At 43.0% G+C, this 18391-nt stretch overlaps 1 protein-coding gene across 1 annotated transcript in view; it reads right to left on the bottom strand.

The window, feature by feature from the left end:
• Positions 1-14172, bottom strand: part of RBBP5 (RB binding protein 5, histone lysine methyltransferase complex subunit) — a gene marked incomplete at both ends in the record, with an annotated part of 36141 nt that extends 21969 nt beyond the window's left edge. The window contains 3 exons of the mRNA XM_080698510.1: positions 5241-5413; positions 6830-6855; positions 14154-14172. Coding sequence (XP_080554636.1) covers positions 5241-5413; positions 6830-6855; positions 14154-14172 — 218 coding nt within the window. The remainder of the gene's footprint in view (positions 1-5240; positions 5414-6829; positions 6856-14153) is intronic.
• Between the last annotated feature and the right edge of the window lie 4219 nt (positions 14173-18391).

Genomic DNA, 18391 nt, shown 5'->3' with positions numbered 1-18391 from the left:
AGAAGGCGAACACAGAGGAACTGCACAGCAGAGATAACTAGCAGGCCTACACCTGCACTGTGGTGGGGGCGGGGCAGAAGATTATTGGCTAGACTATGTGGGAAAGGGAGATGGTGAATTCTTATTAAAAAAACGTGTGCATTCAAAGACCTCAGTGTCTTACTCTCAAGGCACGCCACTGCGTCCCTCTGATGCAGTACTTTAATTGTTCTGTCCCTTCTTTCTACCTTTGTGATAATAAAATTTACTTAAGCTTGCAGCAATATAGTTCTGGCTATTTTTTCTAAACTAGCTAAGAACAAGAACCCAAATTGACATCTCGAACTGTTACAATACCACTATTATGGATAAAATGTGGTAGCCACACACAATGCCCTAGTTGCGTAAGTCAACAACATTGTAGATCTCAGTATGCTTACCAACAACCCAGTAATGGCAACAAGCATGCAAAAAAACCTCCAAAAACTCCCAAGAAGGTCCTGCTTTTTCTAGCTGAAGGGTCAGAAAACGATAGCCCAGCAAGACTGAAAACATTTAGAGAATAACCACTCTATTCTTTTTTTTTTTGGTGGGTCTGGGGATGGAACCCAGGGGCATTCTACCTCCAGCCACATGTCCAGCCCCATTTTTTATTCTTTATTTTGAAACAAGGTCTCACTGAGTTGCAAAGGGCTAAGTATCTGAGGCTGTCCGCGAACCGCAATCCTCTGGTCTAAGCCTCCCGAATGCTGGGATTACAAGCATGTGCCACCACGCCCGGCTATAATGACTCTATTCTAACCAAACATCCTAGAAAAAACTACAGCCCACCTCCACTCCAGCCAACAAGGTCTACACATATCCCAAACTCCACCCATACCCAGCTATAAGAGGGGACACTTGGCCCCTCACAGGGGTGTTGCCAGAGAAGGATGAATGGAGAACAAGTTTCCACTCTCACCACCACAGTGTCAGGGGGACCACCTGGGAAAGAACAAGGGATTTTTAGCCCTCCCAGACAGGAAGGCATCATCAGAGACCTAGCAGAGAGCCTATACTTCCAATCCCACCCAGCAGTTTCTGCCAAGTAATAAAAATTATAGCCGGGCATGATGGTACACACTTATAATCCCAGCATTTGGAAGGCTGAGACCTGAGGATTGTGGTTCATGGACAGCCTCAGCTACTTAGTGAGGCCCTCCACAACTTAGTGAAACCCTGTTTCAAAATAAAGAATAAAATATAGGGCAGGAGTAGCTCAGAGGTTGAATGCCCCTGGGTTCTATCCCCAGACCTGCAAATAAAAAATAAAAAAAAAAAGAAAGAAAGAAAAAAGAAAAAGAAAAAAAGAAATTATAGAAAAAAAGAACCAAATGTGAATTCTAGAACTGAAACATACAATGACTAAAATTTAGAACTCAACATATGGATTCAGAAGCCAGTGGAGAAATTTAAAAAAAGAGAAAACAGCGGGCATGGTTGTGCACGCTTGTAATCCCCATGCTTGGAAGGCGGAGACAGGAGGATCGCACAGGTTCGAAGCAAGACGCACTGGCTTAAGAGACCCTGTTTTCCAAAAAAATAAAAGTATAAAATAAGTCTGGGAGTGTAGCCCAGAGGTAGAAGGCCCCTGGGTTCCATCTCCAGTACCACAAACACAAACACACACATGCGCGCGCACGCGCACACACACATGCATCTGTAAATAAAGTCAAAGAAAAAATATCTTTAAACCAGTTAAAAAGAGCCTGCTGGGCGGCGAGGCTGGTGCCAGGGCCTGCGAAGCCGGGATCGGAGCCTGCAGTGTGGCACCCACAGGGAAATGTCACAAAAAATTAAAAATCAGATGCGTTCTCTAATATGCAAAAACCAGGAAGAAATGGGCAATAGGAGGAACTCTAGTTGAAGAAGGGGCCCTACAGAGGAGCAATTAAGGTGCCCTATCTGAGGGGATGCGAGGGGGAAAGATGCAAACTCTTTAAAGCACATGATGTACTTAAAACAAATATATCATAGTCAATAACTAAATCAAGCATGGGAACGAGGAAGGTGTAGGAAATGGGATGGGGATTGGATAAAGGCTAATTGGGTGATGTGTGCTTATATATCCTCACAAGTCTTGTATTTTCATTGAGATGTTTGACTACAATGCACCAATAAAAATATATTTTAAAAAACAGTAAAAAAAATTACAGGGAAACAATTCGAATAACAGCAGATATCAGAAACCATGGAGGTCAGAAGGAAGTGGCATACTTTTCAAGTGCTGAAAGAACCATCAACCCAGGAGCAAAGGAGTAAACCAAAGTATCTGTTGCTAACAGATCTAAACTAAAACAAAGTTCTCTAAATGAGAAGAATAAAAGAAGGAATCTTAGGCAGGAAAAAAAGAAGGAAAACAGCACAATAAAAAGAGTATAAGCCAGGTGTGGTAGGGCACACTTGTAATCCCAGCATTTGAGAGGCTGAGACAGGAGGATCAAGGTTTGCAGATAGCTTCAGCTACTTGGCGAGGCCTTCTGCAACTCAGTGAGACCTTGTTTCAAAATAAAGAATAAAAAATAGGACTGGGGTTGTAGCTGGAAGGTAGAATATGCCTCTGGGTTCCATCCCCAGTACCTCAAACCTCAAAAAAGAAGAAAAAAAGAGTATAAAAATATGGGTAAATAAACTACTTATCTTGAGTTTTTATGTTTCAAACAGTAATTATAACACTGTCTTATATGGACTACAATATAGTGTAAGAAATATTTAAGACAATTATATTACACACAAGGGAGGGAAAAGGGACAGAGAGAAGTTAGGTTTGAACTGCTAACATGTCAACACTAGTAGACTAACAAATTATGTATGTATAACATCATATCTAGTAAACACTAGAAGGCTATACAAAGAAATAGACTAAAAAACATTACAGATAAATAAAAACCTACACCCCCAGCCCTATTTTATTTTTATTTTGAAACAGGGTCTTGCTAGGTTGGTAAGAGTCTCACTACTTGCTGAGGCTGTCCTGAAACCTGTGATCCTCCTGTCTTAGCCTCCCAAGTACTGGAATTACAAGCATGTGCCACCACACCCAGCATAAAAATGGAATTCTAAAAACTTGTTCAATTAGCCTGCAGGAAGAAAGAAATCAGAGAAAGAAAAACTGGAAGGAACAAGTAGAAAATGAAACTCCAAATTAATATTAACCCAAGCTGGGTGTGGTGGCACATGCTTGTAATCTCAGCATTTAGGAGGCTGAGACAGGAGGATAGCAGTTCGCAGACAGCCTCAGCTACTTAGTGAGGCTCTTTACAACTCAGTGAGACCATGTTCCAAAATAAAGAATAAAAAAAAGGGCTGGGTTGTAGCTCAGAGGTAGATTGTCCCTGGGTTTCATCCCCAGAATTGCAAAAAAAAAAAAAAAAAGTATCTAAATGGTATTACGAGAGAAAAATAAAATAAAATATAGCACAATTACAATCTATGCTTTTTAAAAACTATATATAGGAGCCGGAATGGAGGTGCACACTTATAATCTCAGCATTTGGGAGGCTGAGACAGGAGGATCATGGTTCAAGGACAACCTCAGCTACTTAGAAAGGCCCTTTGCAGTTCAGCGAGATCCTGTTTCAAAATAAGGAATAAAGCCGGGCGTGGTGGCGCACGTTTGTTATCCCAGCATTTGGGAGGCTGAGACCAGAGGATCATGGTTCACGACAGCCTCAGCTACTTAGTGAGGCCCTTCGCAACTCAGTGAGACCCTGTTTCAAAATAAAGGATAAAAAATTGGGCGCCTGGCATGGTGGTGCATGCTTGTAATCCCCGTGCTTGGGAGGCAGAGTTAGGAGGACTGCACAGGTTTGAAGCCAGCCGTGCTGGCTTAAGAGACCCTGTTTCCAAATAAAAATATAAAAAATAGGTGTCTGGGAGTGTAGCCCAGAGGTAGAAGGGTTTCCAGGAACCCCAGTATCAGAAAAAAAAAAAAAAGGCAGGGGGTGCAGCTCAGAGGTCAAATGCCTCTGGGTAACATCCCCAGACCCGCAAAAAAAAAAAAAAAAAAAAAAAAAGAATAAAAGTAGGCTGGGGGCGGTATAGCATGAAGGCAGAATGCCCCTGGGTTCCATCCCTAGTAACACACACACACACAAACTATATATATAGAAACTTAATAAAATATAGACTAGTATGTATAATTTTCTAAACTGGTGAGTGCATATTACCTTATAATAGAAACACAGGCATATTTTAGTAGGAGTTCTAAAATTAGGTTGTCATGATGGTTGCACAACTCTGGTTATATAAAAATAGTGCATCATATACTTGAAACTAGGCGAATTTCATGTTATATGAATCATTATCTATCTTGCCAATGCTATTAAAAATAATGTATCTCTTTAAATATTTATTGTGAGAACACAACAGTAAAAATGAAATGCTAATGAGCTGGAGGGGACCCAAGAGATCACCCAGGTCAGTGTTCATACTCTGCACACCAAGTCACCAGTCCTTAAGGGCCAAAGCCAGACTGGCTCATAGGCCTCCATCCACATCAAGGCTTGTACGATCATTGCTGCTTCCAGTCAGACAAAGGGAATAATCATCATTTAATTAAACTCGATCCAATTAAGTGCTTTTTATTATGGCCCCAAGTTCATTTAAAAAAATAAATGCCGACCCAAGATAAATGTTTCTGAAGCAAGAAAAATAAGAAAGAGCAAAACTGATGGGGATTTACATAACAGAGTTTAGCTCTATTTACTTGATAGAAAGTATTATTAATCATGTTTCAATGAAAAAATAAACATGCTTATCACTGCTAAAATAAATGGAATTGAAAGACGTAGACAAGGCTGAACTAGATGACTCACAAGCTTCCTTCCTAGCCAAGACTATTCTAAATGAAAGGTCAATTATCACATCACACTATAGCTACCATCCATAAAAAATTCATTTCAGCACTGAAATGTTCCTAGATGGAGCCTGATATAAACCTATATTACAGTGAACAAGGTGCTTCAAGAACTCAAGGATAGCACAGGTACAGGGTCTGTATAGATTATGAGAAATTATATTAGAAATGGTTGAATGTTTAAAACTATTAAAACACCTACTGAGATTGGCAGATATGTAGTCACCATCATTCACCTCTTTCCTCATTTAAAATAATTTTAAAATTCCTGCAGCTGGGCAGTAGTAGAGTGTTTGCCTAGAATCAAGGCCCTGGGCTTAATCCCCAGCACCATAAAAATAATAATAAAATAAAAATTCCTTACCATAAAGAACAGACAGGATGGATGTGTGCACTAATTATTTTAGCAATGCCTCTTGTTAGGAAATCCCAGATGACAATTCGGCCATCATTACAGCCAACTGCAAGCAGTGTGCCCCACCTGTTAAAGGTGCAAGTCAGGGCCATGCTGATGCAATCCAATGTCCCATCAGCTTCCTAAAAGTTAAAACAAATACAGAAATATAGACAATAATGACCAGGAATCTAGATTACTTCTTAAAGTTTTTCTACCATTTATGACGTTTCTCTCGAATTTAAATTACAGATGTAAACTGTTTTATATGTCTTCTTATACCTTTTAATTACACAAAATGAATATTTTAAAAAGCCGATCAAGAATTTTTAGAGACAGATGTGAGCCATCCTTTACATATCACTGTAATTTTGTATAGTTTGTGGAGGTCAATTAGGCAAAGTCTAACAAAAGTCACTAAAAGAGTTTTATCCTAGTAATCATAATTCTTAGTATTTATTCCAAGGAAAATAACTTTAAGAAAAAAAAAAAAAATCTGAGCTGGGTATGGTGGCACACACTTGTAATCCCAGTACTTGAGAATCTGAGACCGCAGGTTCACGGCCAGCCTCAGCTACTAAGTGAGGCCCTTCTCAACTTAGTGAGACCCTGTTTCAAAATAAAAAATAGCCAGGCATGGTGGTGCAGGCTTGTAATCCCTGTACTTGGGGAGGGGGAGACAGGAAGATCCTGCAGGTTCGAAGCCAGCCGTGCTGGCTTAAGAGACCCTGTTTCCAAATAAAAAAGTATAAAAATAGGTCTGGGAGTGTAGCCCGGAGGTAGAAGGGTTTCCAGGAACCCCAGTACCACCAGAGGGAAAAAAAAAAAAAAGAAAGAAAAAAAAAAGGGGCTGGGGGTAAAATACCCCTGGGTCCTGGGTTCAATCCCCAGTAATGGGGAAAAAAAATCTGGGCACAGTAGTACACACCTGTAATTCCAAGACTTAGAAGGCTGAGATGGGAGGATCACAGGTTCAAGACCAGCCTGTACAACCTAACAAGACTCTAATATCAGTATTAACTGAAAATTGAAGAACACACAGAAAAAGAAAAAAAAAACTATGTAGAGATAATGGTACCAATTATGAAAAACTCTCCAAATAAAGATCAGACAGGCAGGATGGATGTGTGCACTAATTATTTTAGCAATGCCTCTTATCAAGAAATTCCAGATGACAATTCAGCCACCATTACAGCCAACTGCAGTGTGCCACACCTGTTAAAGGTGCAAGTCAAGGCCATGCTGATGCAACCCAAAGTTCCATCAGCTTCCTAAAAGTTCAAACAAATACAGAAATATTGACAATAATGACCAGGTATCTAGACAACCTCTAGAGATATTTTTTTTATTTGAATAACTGTATGATTTACAGCATATGGTAAGTTTTCCAGCCAATACTTCCTATTTACCCCCTGCTAAAAGTTAAACATCTTAATTCCTTATCATCAGCATCTAATTCCTTACCATAACAAAAGAGCTAGCACACTTAATGCTACTCTGTCATCAAACATAATCACTAGGTAGCCACTATGTTTCTAAAATCAAGACAATACTCTTACCTCTGGATAGTTCTGTCCAAAGGACTCTGCAACAAAGCAAAGAAAGAGAGTTGATAAGACTTGTGCCACATACCAGGGATCACACCGCTCGGGGACAGTATACAACACACTAGCCAGCGAAGGGGACTGACACCTTGCAGGGCACCAGGAGGTCACAGCTCTGTTGACAATCATATACACATTGTATCTGCCTTTCTTACTCTTACTATCTCAGAAGTATACAGATGAATCTTCCTGAAGCTATAGGACCCCTGAAACTGTAACAAAGTGAATGCAGAGCAAATATGAGAACCCAGCCAACTTCTGTTTATACAAACATTACAGATCTGTAGTCAAGCATGGTTGCAAATGTTTATGATCCCAGTACTTGGGAGGATGAGGCAGGAGGATCCCAGGCTTGTGGCCAGCCTCAGCAATTTAGTGAGTCCCTCCACAACTTAGCGAGACATTTTCAAAATAAAAAAATAAGCTGGGCATGGTGGCACAAGCTTGTCATCCCAGCACTTGGGAGGCTGAGACAGGAGGATCACAGGTTCAAGGTCAGCCTCAGCCGCTTAAGCTCTCTGAAACTCAGTGAGACCCTGTTTCAAAATAAAGAATAAAAAAATAGAGCTGAGGTTGTAGCTCGGAGGCAGAATGCCCCCTGGGTTCAATCCCTGGTACCCTGGCACAAAAAATAAATAAAAATAAAAAATAAAATAGAGCTGAGGGTGTTGCTTAGAGGTAGAATGCCCCTGGATTTAACCCCCAGTATATAAAAAAAAAAAAGACTTGTAAGAATATAAAACAATGTCATTCCTCTATTTATTACAGTTATTTTTTTAATTAATAAGCTTTAAAAATTTTTAACTTCTAAATTAGTAAATATCAGTAAATATATCCCACATAAACAGAACCATCTCTGTGGATCATCGATTTCTTTTTCTTTTTCTTAGTGTTAGGAATTGAATCCAGGCCCTGGCCCAGAGTACTCTACCACTGAACTACACCCCCAATCTTTTTTATTTTGACATAGGGTTTCACTAAATTGTCAGGCTGCACTTGTGCTTGCAATCCTCCAGTCTCAGCCTTCCAAGTAGCTGGGATTACAAAAGAATATCAGATTAACCACTGAAGTATCACAGTGCTTTGTTCAAGTAACCCTTCTCTTACATAATAAGAGATCCAAAGCACTGCTGCAATGTAAGTATGTGTATATAAGAATAATCAAAGGAGCCCATGGTGGCCAACCCTTGTAATCCCAGTACTTGAGATAGGATTGTTCAGCCTCAGCAATTTAGTGAGCCTTCTGCAATTTAGTGAGACCCTGTTTCAAAATAAAATTTTAAAAAAATAGGGCTAGGGTGAGCCGGGTGTGATGGCACATGCTTATAATCCCAGCATTTAGGAGGCTGAGACAGAAGGGTCAAGGTTCAAGGACAGCTGCAGCTACTTAGTGAGGCCCTTTGCAACTCAGTGAGACTGTTTCAAAATAAAGAATAAAAAATAGGGCTGGGGGTATAGGTCCAAGGTAGAATGCCCCTGGGTTTCATCCTCAGTATCAGAAAAAAAAAAAAAAAAAGTTTAACCAGCATGCCAAAAAAGGGACATTTTGCATAGCAAAGTTCTCCTAAATGTGCAAAAGATTTAGAAAAAAAAATCACAATTCAGAACACAAGTATTAACATCTAGTCGTCATCATCGTCCTCCTCCTCCTCCTCTTCCGGTACCCAGGAGCATGCTATCTCTGAGCTACATTCCTAGCCCTATTTTTTTTTGGTCGTACTGGGGCTTGAACCCAGGGGCACTCTACTTGGGAGCTGTACCCCCAGCCTTACTTTTTTATTCTTTATTTTCAAACAGTCTCACTGAGTTGCAAAGAGCCTCACTAAGTAGCTGCGGCTGTCCCTGAACCTTGACCCTTCTGTCTCAACCTCCTAAATGCTGGGATTACAAGCAAGTGCCACCACACCCGGCTCACCCTAGCCCTATTTTTTTTTTTTTTAATTTTATTTTGAAACAGGGTCTCACTAAATTGCAGAAGGCTCACTAAATTGCTGAGGCTAAACAATCCTATCTCAAGTACTGGGATTACAAGGGTTGGCGACCATGTGGGCTGGACGAGAATCTGCAATCCTCCTGTTTTAGCCTCCCAAGTACTGGGATTACAAGCATGCGCCATCACACCCAGCTACATCTAGATTATGAGAAAAGAGTATAAGAAAAACGTCCCAGAAAAAAATGACGAGAAACATGGAAGTGACAAGAAGCAAAGGAAAACTAGCCAAATTCAGTTTAGTCAGAGAAATGTTGTTAAATTGAAATGAAATGCCACTTTTATGCATCAAAAATTTAAAAGGACAGCACCTACTATTGCTCTCCCTTTAGGGGAGAGAATGAATGCAGAAAGGGATATTTTCATATACTGCTTATAAAAATGAGAACTGTAGAGTCACTTGGGAAAAGAATTCTATAGCATCTGTTAAAAACAAAGACATAAACTGGGCGTGGTGGCACACACTTGTAATCCCCGCATTTGGGAGGCTGAGACAGGAGGATTGCGCAGGTTCAAAGCCAGCCTTGCTGTTTCCAAATAAAAATATAAAAAATAGGTCTGGGAGTGTAGCCTGGAGGTAGAAGGGTTTCCAGGAACCCCAGTACCACACACACACAAAAAAAAAAAATCTAATTACCAGCTGAGCATGGTGATGGACACGTGTAATCCCAGAACTTGGGAGGCTAAAACAGGAGGATCAAATGTCCCTGGGTTCCATCCCGCCCAGAGGAAAAAAAAAAAAAAGCTGGGTGTGGTGGCACACGCTTGTATGCTTGTAATCCCGTGCTTTGGAGGCAGACAGGAGGATCAGGATCAAGCAGGTTCAAAGGGCTTAAGAGACCCTGTTTCCAAATAAAATAAAACATAGGTCTGGGAGTATAGCCCAGAGGTAGAAGGGTTCCATCCCCAGTACCACAAAAAAAAAAAAAAAAAAAAAACCCAAAGGCATACACTATTAAATGTTTCTTTGTTGTTTTGGCAGTACTGGGGATGGAACCTGGGAACACTGTACCTCCGAGCTACACCTCCAGCCCTATTTTTTTTATTCTTTATTTTGAAACAGGGTCTCACTGAGTTGCAAAGGGCCTTGCTAAGTAGCTGAGGCTGTACGTGAACCTCAATCCTCCTGTCTCATCTTCCAAATGCTGGGATTACAAGTGTGCACCACCATGCCCAGCTATTAAATGGGTATTTTTATACCTCATATAACAGATGAAGAAAGTTAGGCATAAAAAAGTGTCATTTCTCAAGTTCATTCACAGTTAAAAACTGGCAAAATTGTGATCTGACCCAGAAACCACACTGTGTGTGTGTGTGTGTGTGTGTGTGTGTGCGCGCGCGCGCGCGCGTGTTACTGGGGATGGACCCCAGGGGCATTCTACCTCTAAGCTATAACCCCAGTCCTATTTTTTATTTTTTATTTTGAAACGGGGTCTCACTGAGTTGCAGAGGGCCTCACTAAGTAGCTGAGGCTGTCTGCGAAACCATGATCCTCCTGTCCTCAGCCTCCCAAATACTGAGATTACAAACCTGGGCCACAAAGCCCAGCTCCAGAAACTACTTTTAACTACACTGTAACTACTCTAAAAAGCCTCTAGAACCTTGTGTGAATTCCACCTCCGGGTTACTACTCTGACTTGCAAACACACCTGCCTTTTACAGAAAGTCAACACTGCCCACTTCTTTTCAGCATGTCTTTCCCTCAAATCCTCAAAGATCAAGAGTGATTTCTGTGCAAGCTCCTATGGGGCCAATGAATGTAACTCAACCAATGTGAGCCAAGTCACCTATAATCTCCAGCTACTGAGGGCTTTTACTGGCAACAACCAATGTTCACTTTAAGCAAAACAAAAATAAGTATTTAAAACATTCCATTTATCTTCTGCCTATAAAGCTCAGAGTAGGCACACAAAAGTTACGTGCTTGAGTGGTGAACGAATAACTGGCCTTACCCCACCCAGCCCAAGACTTCTTGGTCTCCATGCTCATGTGACATGAAACCCTTACCTCGTTTTTCCATTCTTGGCTTTCAGTCACTATTAGCTTTCCTACCACTATTCCTAAAAGCCCGTGCCACTCTCTATGTCCCCTTCAGCTATGCGCCCTTCTTCTGAACATGCAGAACTGCTCTTTCAGGTGGATATTGATATTACATTAATTATGATTCCATAGTATACAGTTACTTATTTATACCTGTTTCTCTTCCTAGTTCTATGCTGTTTATCCAGGGCAAAAGTGGAATCTTGCCAAGCATGGTGGTGCACACCTGTAATCCCAGTACTTGGGAGGCTGAGACAGTAGGATTACAATTTAGAGAACAGCCTCAGCAAGTAGTGAGACTCTCACCAACATGGCAAGACCCTGTTTCAAATTTAAAAAAAATATTAAGACTGGGGGTGTAGCTCAGAGGTAGAATCCCCCAAGAAGCAATCCCCAATAGTGCGCGCACACACACACACACACACACACACACACACACACACACAAGTGGCATCTTATTTCAATGTTTTTCAAATGTTAGGATTCAATCCACCATAAACAGAAAAACCAATCTAGTGAGTTGCAACAAGTTTAGTAGATTAGGAAAGGAAATATCAAAGGACATTGAGAGCTGGGTGTGGTGGTGCATGCTGTAATACCAGTACTTGGGAGGCTAAGACAGGAGGATCACAGGTTTATAACCAGCCTCAGCTACTTAGTAAGGCCCTCCTTGTCTCAAAATAAAAAATACAATAGGGCTGGGGGTGTACCTCGAAGGTAGAATGCCACTGGGTTCAATCCCCAGTACCACACACACACACACACACACACAAAAAGACATTGAGTATTAGGACATTGAGTATTACCAGGATTAAGTATAATTTTGAAAAACTTAAGTTATATGCATATTTACATATAATAGGCTGCAAGAGAAAAAATATTTCTTACTATGAGTTGTGGTAAAAATGAGTTTTAAAAACTATCTTATTAACTTTGTGTCTCCAGTACATATTACTTTTTTGTACTTTTTTTTTCTTGGGGGGAGTTGGTAGTGGGGACTGAACCCAGGGGCATTCTACCTCGAAACTATACCCTCAGCCCTAGCCTTATTTTATTTTTTATTTTGAAACAGGTCTTCACTAAGATGCTGAGGTTGGCCTTCAACCTATGATCTTCTGGTCTTAGACTCTCAACTACCGATATTAGAGGCAAGAACCACCATGCCCGGCTTATTGCATACTACTTGATACATAACAGGGGCTCAAAAAGTGGTTACAGAAGTAAAGCTAGTATCTTGCCTAAGGATCACCTGAGTGGCCATATTAAGACATTATCAGAGCACATGCTTGTAATCCCAGCATCCGGAGGCTAAGACCAGAGAATTGTGGTTCGAGTACAGCCTCAGCTACTTAGCAAGGCCCTTCGCAACTCAGTGAGACCCTGTTTCAAAAAATAAAAAGACCAAAAAATAGGGCTGGGGGTGTAGCTCAGAGGTAGAACACCCCTGGGTTCTATCTCCAGTACTGCGAAAGAAAGAAGAAGAAAGAAAGAAAGAAAGAAAGAAAGAAAGAAAGAAAGAAAGAAAGAAAGAAAGGAAGAAAAGCTGAGGGTATAACTCAGAGGTAGAATGCCCCTGAGTTCTATCCCAGTACTGTAAAGATTAATAATAATAATAATAATAATAATAAATACTATAGGGCTGGGGGCATAGCTCAAAGGTAGAATGTATCTAGGTTCAATCCTCATTCCAAAAAAAATTTTTTAATTAAAAATAACAGCCATGCGTGGTGGCACCCATTTATAAACTCAGTACTTGGGAGGCTGAGACAGGGATAGCAGGTTCTAAGCCAGCCTCAGCAACCTCATGAAGCCCTCTGGAACTTAATGAGACCCTGTTTCAAAGTAAAAAATAAAATTGGGCTAGGGGTGTAAGTCAGAGGTATGCCCCTGGGTTCAAATCCTCAGTATCACTAAAAAAAAAAAAAAAAAAAAAAAAGTCAACCCTTTGCATCTATTTTGTCTCCTACCTTCCTAAAATCATTATAATCTGTATTCAACTCAGATTTGCTGAGAGGCCCAACCTACTTAAGAACTCAATGGAACAGCTCTTTCTCAGCTCTCAGTCTCACCTGCTCTACAATGGGCTTCTATGGGAAGGCACCATACTAAATAGTTTTCTCTTCTATTTCTATGTGGGAGAATATTTAGAAGGCACTTGAAAATGTGTCTAGCTCAGAGTAAGTACTAACACTTGTTAACTAATTTATTGTCATTTGTTCTTTTTATTATTCCCTAAACAGAGGTAATTATCAAAGAATTTGTCGTTGGCAATTTCGAAGCCAGCCTCAGCTACTGAGTGAGGCTTTCAGCAACTTAGTGAGACCCTGTTTCCAAATAAAATATAAAAAAGGTCTGGGAGTATAGCCCGGAGGTAGAAAGCCTCTGGGTTCCATCCCCAGTACCACCAAAAAAAAAAAAAAAAAAAAAAGTCACAGGACCTTTCTTGAATTATCTTTTTAGCTCTATGTGCATTATATTTTCTAAAAATTTTTAAAGAAAAATCTAACCATTAAAGAGAGGAAGTCATGTAGAAGTTCTCAAAAACCTCAGACATCCTAGGCTGCCAGGCTAAACACTACCTAATGGAAATCCTATAAAAGGGACCAACTTGGGTAACGGGTAGGGAGGAAATGATCCAAAGAATAAAAACCAACTCTATTTCACACTATTTCACACTACACTGGTGTACTCACTATCCCTGGTAGCTAAGGACCTTAAACTGGACGTCAAGATAACTGGATTCCAGTGCCAACTACACCATTTATTTATTTAGTGCCTAGTGCCGAGATTGAGTCTTTTTCCTTTAAATCTGTTCAACAAGGGACTTCTACTAGAAGCTAAGTCCCCTTCTTAGACATTTCGTGTTTCTACAATAATATTTAACCTGTCCAGAAACTCAATCCCCTGACAGGTCTTCAATCTGCAACCCAAGCCTCACTTCATCAAATTCCATCTCCAACAACTCTGATTCTGCTTGCTGTGAGCTACTTCAGCACCTGCGATCCCGGTAATCCCAATAAGTCACAAAGTGTCACAATCGTTCCACAACTGATCTGAAAGTGGCTTCAGAAAAGCAATGCATTCTTTCTATTCGGCAGAAGCTGGGCTCCTTAAACACGAGCGTCCAATGACCCATCGCAGAACAGTGTTCCTAAGGTTGCAGCCGGGGGTCCCCTGCCCCCTCCCGCCCGGGTTCCCTCCTTTCCAGTACCAAAGGGTTCTCTAAGACTCAGCCATAGTGCTCCTCACCCAACAACTCGAGGTTCATCCCTGCGGACTCTGGCAGTCAGGTCTCAGGTCCCGCAACAACTCCTTCCACCCCGCCCGCTTCTAAGACCCGTGTCTAAGTGCCGGGCGCCGCGAATAGCCTGGCGCAAGCTCCGGAGACTTTCTGATTTAGAAGGCCCCGCGGCTTCCGCTTTCCTCCCCCGCCTTCCTTGTTCGTTTCCAGTGGCTGTCCAGAGATATGCCTACACAAAATGAGGAAAAATCTCTCTTTAAATCAACCATTTGATAGCTTTCTTAGGGTATAAAAATGGCATCGTCACTAAGAACTTTAAAAAATGCAAGTATTTAAGGCTTTTCTTTCCAGGAACGTATAGGCGAGGTAGAAGTTTCAGGCATATAGTTAACCTACCAAGCCATGCTGTGTTTTGTGTTCCACAGAGTTGTTCCGACCCGCTGCCTCAGATGCCAAAAGAAAGGTTCCGGATAAGTCCTACTTAACGTAGGAAAGCGAGAAAGGTCGGCCACTAGGTGCCAGAGAGCTCGAGCGCCGTTGGCTTCGCGAAGGCACCAATCACGGATATAGACTAGTTACCAAGTGTCTGACTCCGTTTCGTTCAAATTATTCCTCCTATATCCCTCAGGAAGGTACGGTAGCATTTGTTAGGCCTCTGCCTAAGTTTTCCCATGTACTCAGCGTCGACTAGGACACTGAAAAAGAATCGGAGCGAGAGGTGGACCGAGTTCCTCGACCGAGCTCCTACATCGCGGTGATGAGATACAGAAAGCAGTAAGAGAAGGCCAGCCGATGGTAACGCCAACTGCTTGATTAGTTAATAAAAACAGGACTCAGAGCCCGGCGTAGTAGTGTGCGCGTGTAATCCCAGTACTTGGAATGAACTGAAGGATCTCAGCTGAGACTGAAGGATCACCTGTTCGCAGCCAGCCTCAGCTACTTAGGCCCTCTGCAGCTTAGTGAGACCTCCCCCTCTCCCTCCCTCCCCCCCTCTCCCTCTCTCTCTCTCTCCCTCTCTCTCCCCCTCTCTCTCCCTCTCTTTTCTTTTCTTCTTGCGGTACTAGGGATTGAACCCAGGGACAGTCTACCTCTGACATACACCCCCAGCTCTTTTTTCTTTTTTTCTTTTGTGGTACCAGGATTTGAATCCAGTGGCATTCTACTTCCAAGCTACACCTCCTCAGCCCTTTTTACTTTTTATTTTGAAGCAGGATCTTGCCAAGTTGCTGAGGGTCTCAAGTTTTGGAGGCTGGTTGCGAACCTGTAATTTTCCTGACTCAGCCTCCTGAGTACTAGGATTACTGAGGCGCACCACCACATCCAGCTGGGAGTTTTTCTTTTTTTTCCTTCCTTCCTCCTTTCCTTTTTTCCTACCTTCCTTCCTTTTTTTGTACTGGAGATTGAACCCAGGGGCATTCTACCTCCAAGCTATACCCTCACCTCTTTTTTATTTTTATTTTGAAACAGGGTCTCCTTAAGTTGTGAGGGTCTTGCTAAATTGCTGAGGTTAACCTCAAACCTGCTATCCTCCTATCTCAGCCTCCCAAGTACTGAGATGACAAGCATGTGTCACTATGTTCAGCTATGGATTTGTTCTTAATACTACATAAGATAAATATAGGGGGAAAGATATCTGTGTGTCTTGTAATTCCTTGTATCTTGGTTTGATGGAAGACTATAATCAGTGGGTTTTGCTTTATAAGTGTTCATTGGAGCATATTGATACTACCTACTGCCAAAGGAAGGTACCTCTAAATATCTGTGTTGAAGGAGAAGATAAAAAAAGTTAATATTCTTCCTTCGTAGCCTAAAGTAATTTGTACTGTCATTCTGACTCCATGTGAAAAAGAATTTATCTGTCAGCACGATTGACCTTCCATTTCACTGAGACATTAAATGTCCTCCCTGAATTAGCTTTTCTTTTTTCTTTTTTTTTTTTTTTTTTTTTTTTTTTGGTGGTACTGGGGGTGGAACCCAGAGTCTTTCTACCTCCGGGCTATACTCCCAGACCCATTTTATATTTTATTTGGAAACAGGGTCTCACTAAGTTACTGAGAGCCTCACTCAGTAGCTGAGGCTGGCTTCGAACCTGTGTGATCCTCCTGTCACAGCCTCCCAAGCGCGGGGATTACAAGCGTGCGCCACCACGCCTGGCCTCTGAATTAGCTTTTCTCCAGATGAAAATTGGGGATGCTGGGCTGGAAGTACTGCTCAGTGGTCAGGTGCTTATCTAACATGCATGAGGCCTCATCCTGAGCACTACAAAAGCAAATCAGGAGTTCTCTGAGTGTTGTGCTTCTCAGTCAGCAAAAATATGATTTGGGTGGCTGGCTGAAATAGCGTAAGTTTAAAAGCTCTTAGGTGATTCTAATATGACCATTAAACTGGGAACTACTGTAGCACAAGGTTGGCTGGTAGTCCCACCAGAATTACTGGATGAAACAAGGAGTGAAGGCTTTCTCAGAAAAAGTGCTCCTGACCGCAGCAATCTATGCTTACTGTCAGTGAGATTACAGACTTCAAAGTACTTAGAGGGAAGAAAGAAAACAGTAAAGACACAGCTCTGAATTCTCTGGACAAAAAAATTGTTGGCAGAGAAATAGGCACAGCTGCACATGCCTGTAATCCCAGTATTTGGAAGGCTGAGACAGGAGGATCACAGGTTCGAGGCCAGCCTCAGCAACTCAGACATTAAGCAACTTAGTGAGACTCTCAGCAACTTAGCAAGACCTTATTCCAAAATAAAAAATAAAATAGGACTAAGAATATAGCTCAGAGGTAGAGCATCCCTAGATCAATCCTCAGTATCACACACAAAATATTTTTATTATTTTTTAATTGGTGCATTGTAATCATATATCACATTGGAATACAAGACTTGAGAGGATATACAAGCACACATCATCCAATTAGCCCTCATCCAGCCCCCATCCCATTCCCTCCCCCTCCCTGGATCCCATGCTTGTTTGGTGATTAACTTTGATACATTTGTTTATGTACCTCCTGCGTTTTAAAGAGGCTCCATCCTCCCCTATTCCATACCCTCTGATTGGTCACCTTATTGCTTCACTATAGGGCCCTTTCTATAACTTGACCTCTTCCTGTTGCCCTTTCCTCCTAGTTTTTGTTGATTAGGGGAAGCATCTGATTTTTATTTTCTGCGATATTTCTCTGTGCATGCCGCGTTGCAAGTACCAATCCCACTCTTGACGGCCCCAGTAGTGGCCTGGCTACCCGGTGGACTGATCCAGACCTCGCTGGCTCAAGCAGCGGCATTGCCTCATGGGAGGCCCCAATTCTGGTCTTGCTGGCCCCGACACCAGCCTAACCCCTCAGCTGGCTCCGATCCAGGCCTTGGAGGCCCCAGTAGCAGCCTTGCCTCATGGCAGGCTCCGATGCCGGCCATTGGCCCTGACACCAGCCTAACCCCTCAGCTGGCTCCGATCCCAGCCTTGGAGGCCCCAGCACTGGCCTAACCCCTCGGCAGGCTCTGATCCCGGCCTTGAAGGCCCCAGCCCCGGCCTTGCCTCACGGCAGGCTCTGATGACGGCCTCGCTAGCTGCAGCCCTGGTTTAACCCCTCGGCAGACTCCGATCCGGCCTCGGAGGCCTCAGTAGCAGCCTTGCCTCACGGAAGGCTCCGATGCTGGCTGCTGGTTCCGGCACCGGCCTAACCCCTTGGCAGGCTCCGATCCCAGCCTCGGAGGCCTCAGCACCGGCCTTGCCCTCATGATGAGCTCCGATCCCGGCCACGCTGGCCCCGACACCAGCCTAACCCCTCAGCTAGCTCCGATCCAGGCCTCGGAGGCCCCAGTAGCAGCCTTGCCTCACGGCAGGCTCCAATGTCGGCCATTGGCCCCTCAACGGCCTACCCCTCGGCAGGCTCTTATCCCGGCCTCGGAGGCCCCAGCACCGGCCTTGCCTCATGGCAGGCTCCGAAGCTGGCCACTGGCCCCGGCATTAGCATAACCCCTTGGCAGACTCCGATCCCAGCCTTGGAGGCCCCAGTAGCGGCCTTGCCTCATGGCAGGCTCCGATGCCGGCCATTGGCCCTGGCACCAGCCTAACCCCTTGGCAGGCTCTTATCCTGGCCTCGGAGGCCCCAGCACTGGCCTTGCCTCATGGCAGGCTCCGATGCCGGCCTCACTGGCCCCAGCACCAGCCTAACCCCTCGGCAGACTCCGATCCCAGCCTCGGAGGCCCCAGCACCGGCCTTGCCTCACGGTGAGCTCTGATCCCGGCCACGC

The sequence above is a fragment of the Muscardinus avellanarius genome (genome assembly GCF_963383645.1).
Source record: "Muscardinus avellanarius genome assembly, chromosome: 7".
In the NCBI taxonomy this organism is placed as follows: domain Eukaryota; kingdom Metazoa; phylum Chordata; class Mammalia; order Rodentia; family Gliridae; genus Muscardinus; species Muscardinus avellanarius.
Note: the sequence above shows the minus strand (reverse complement) of the source record. Positions and strands in the feature narration are given on the sequence as shown.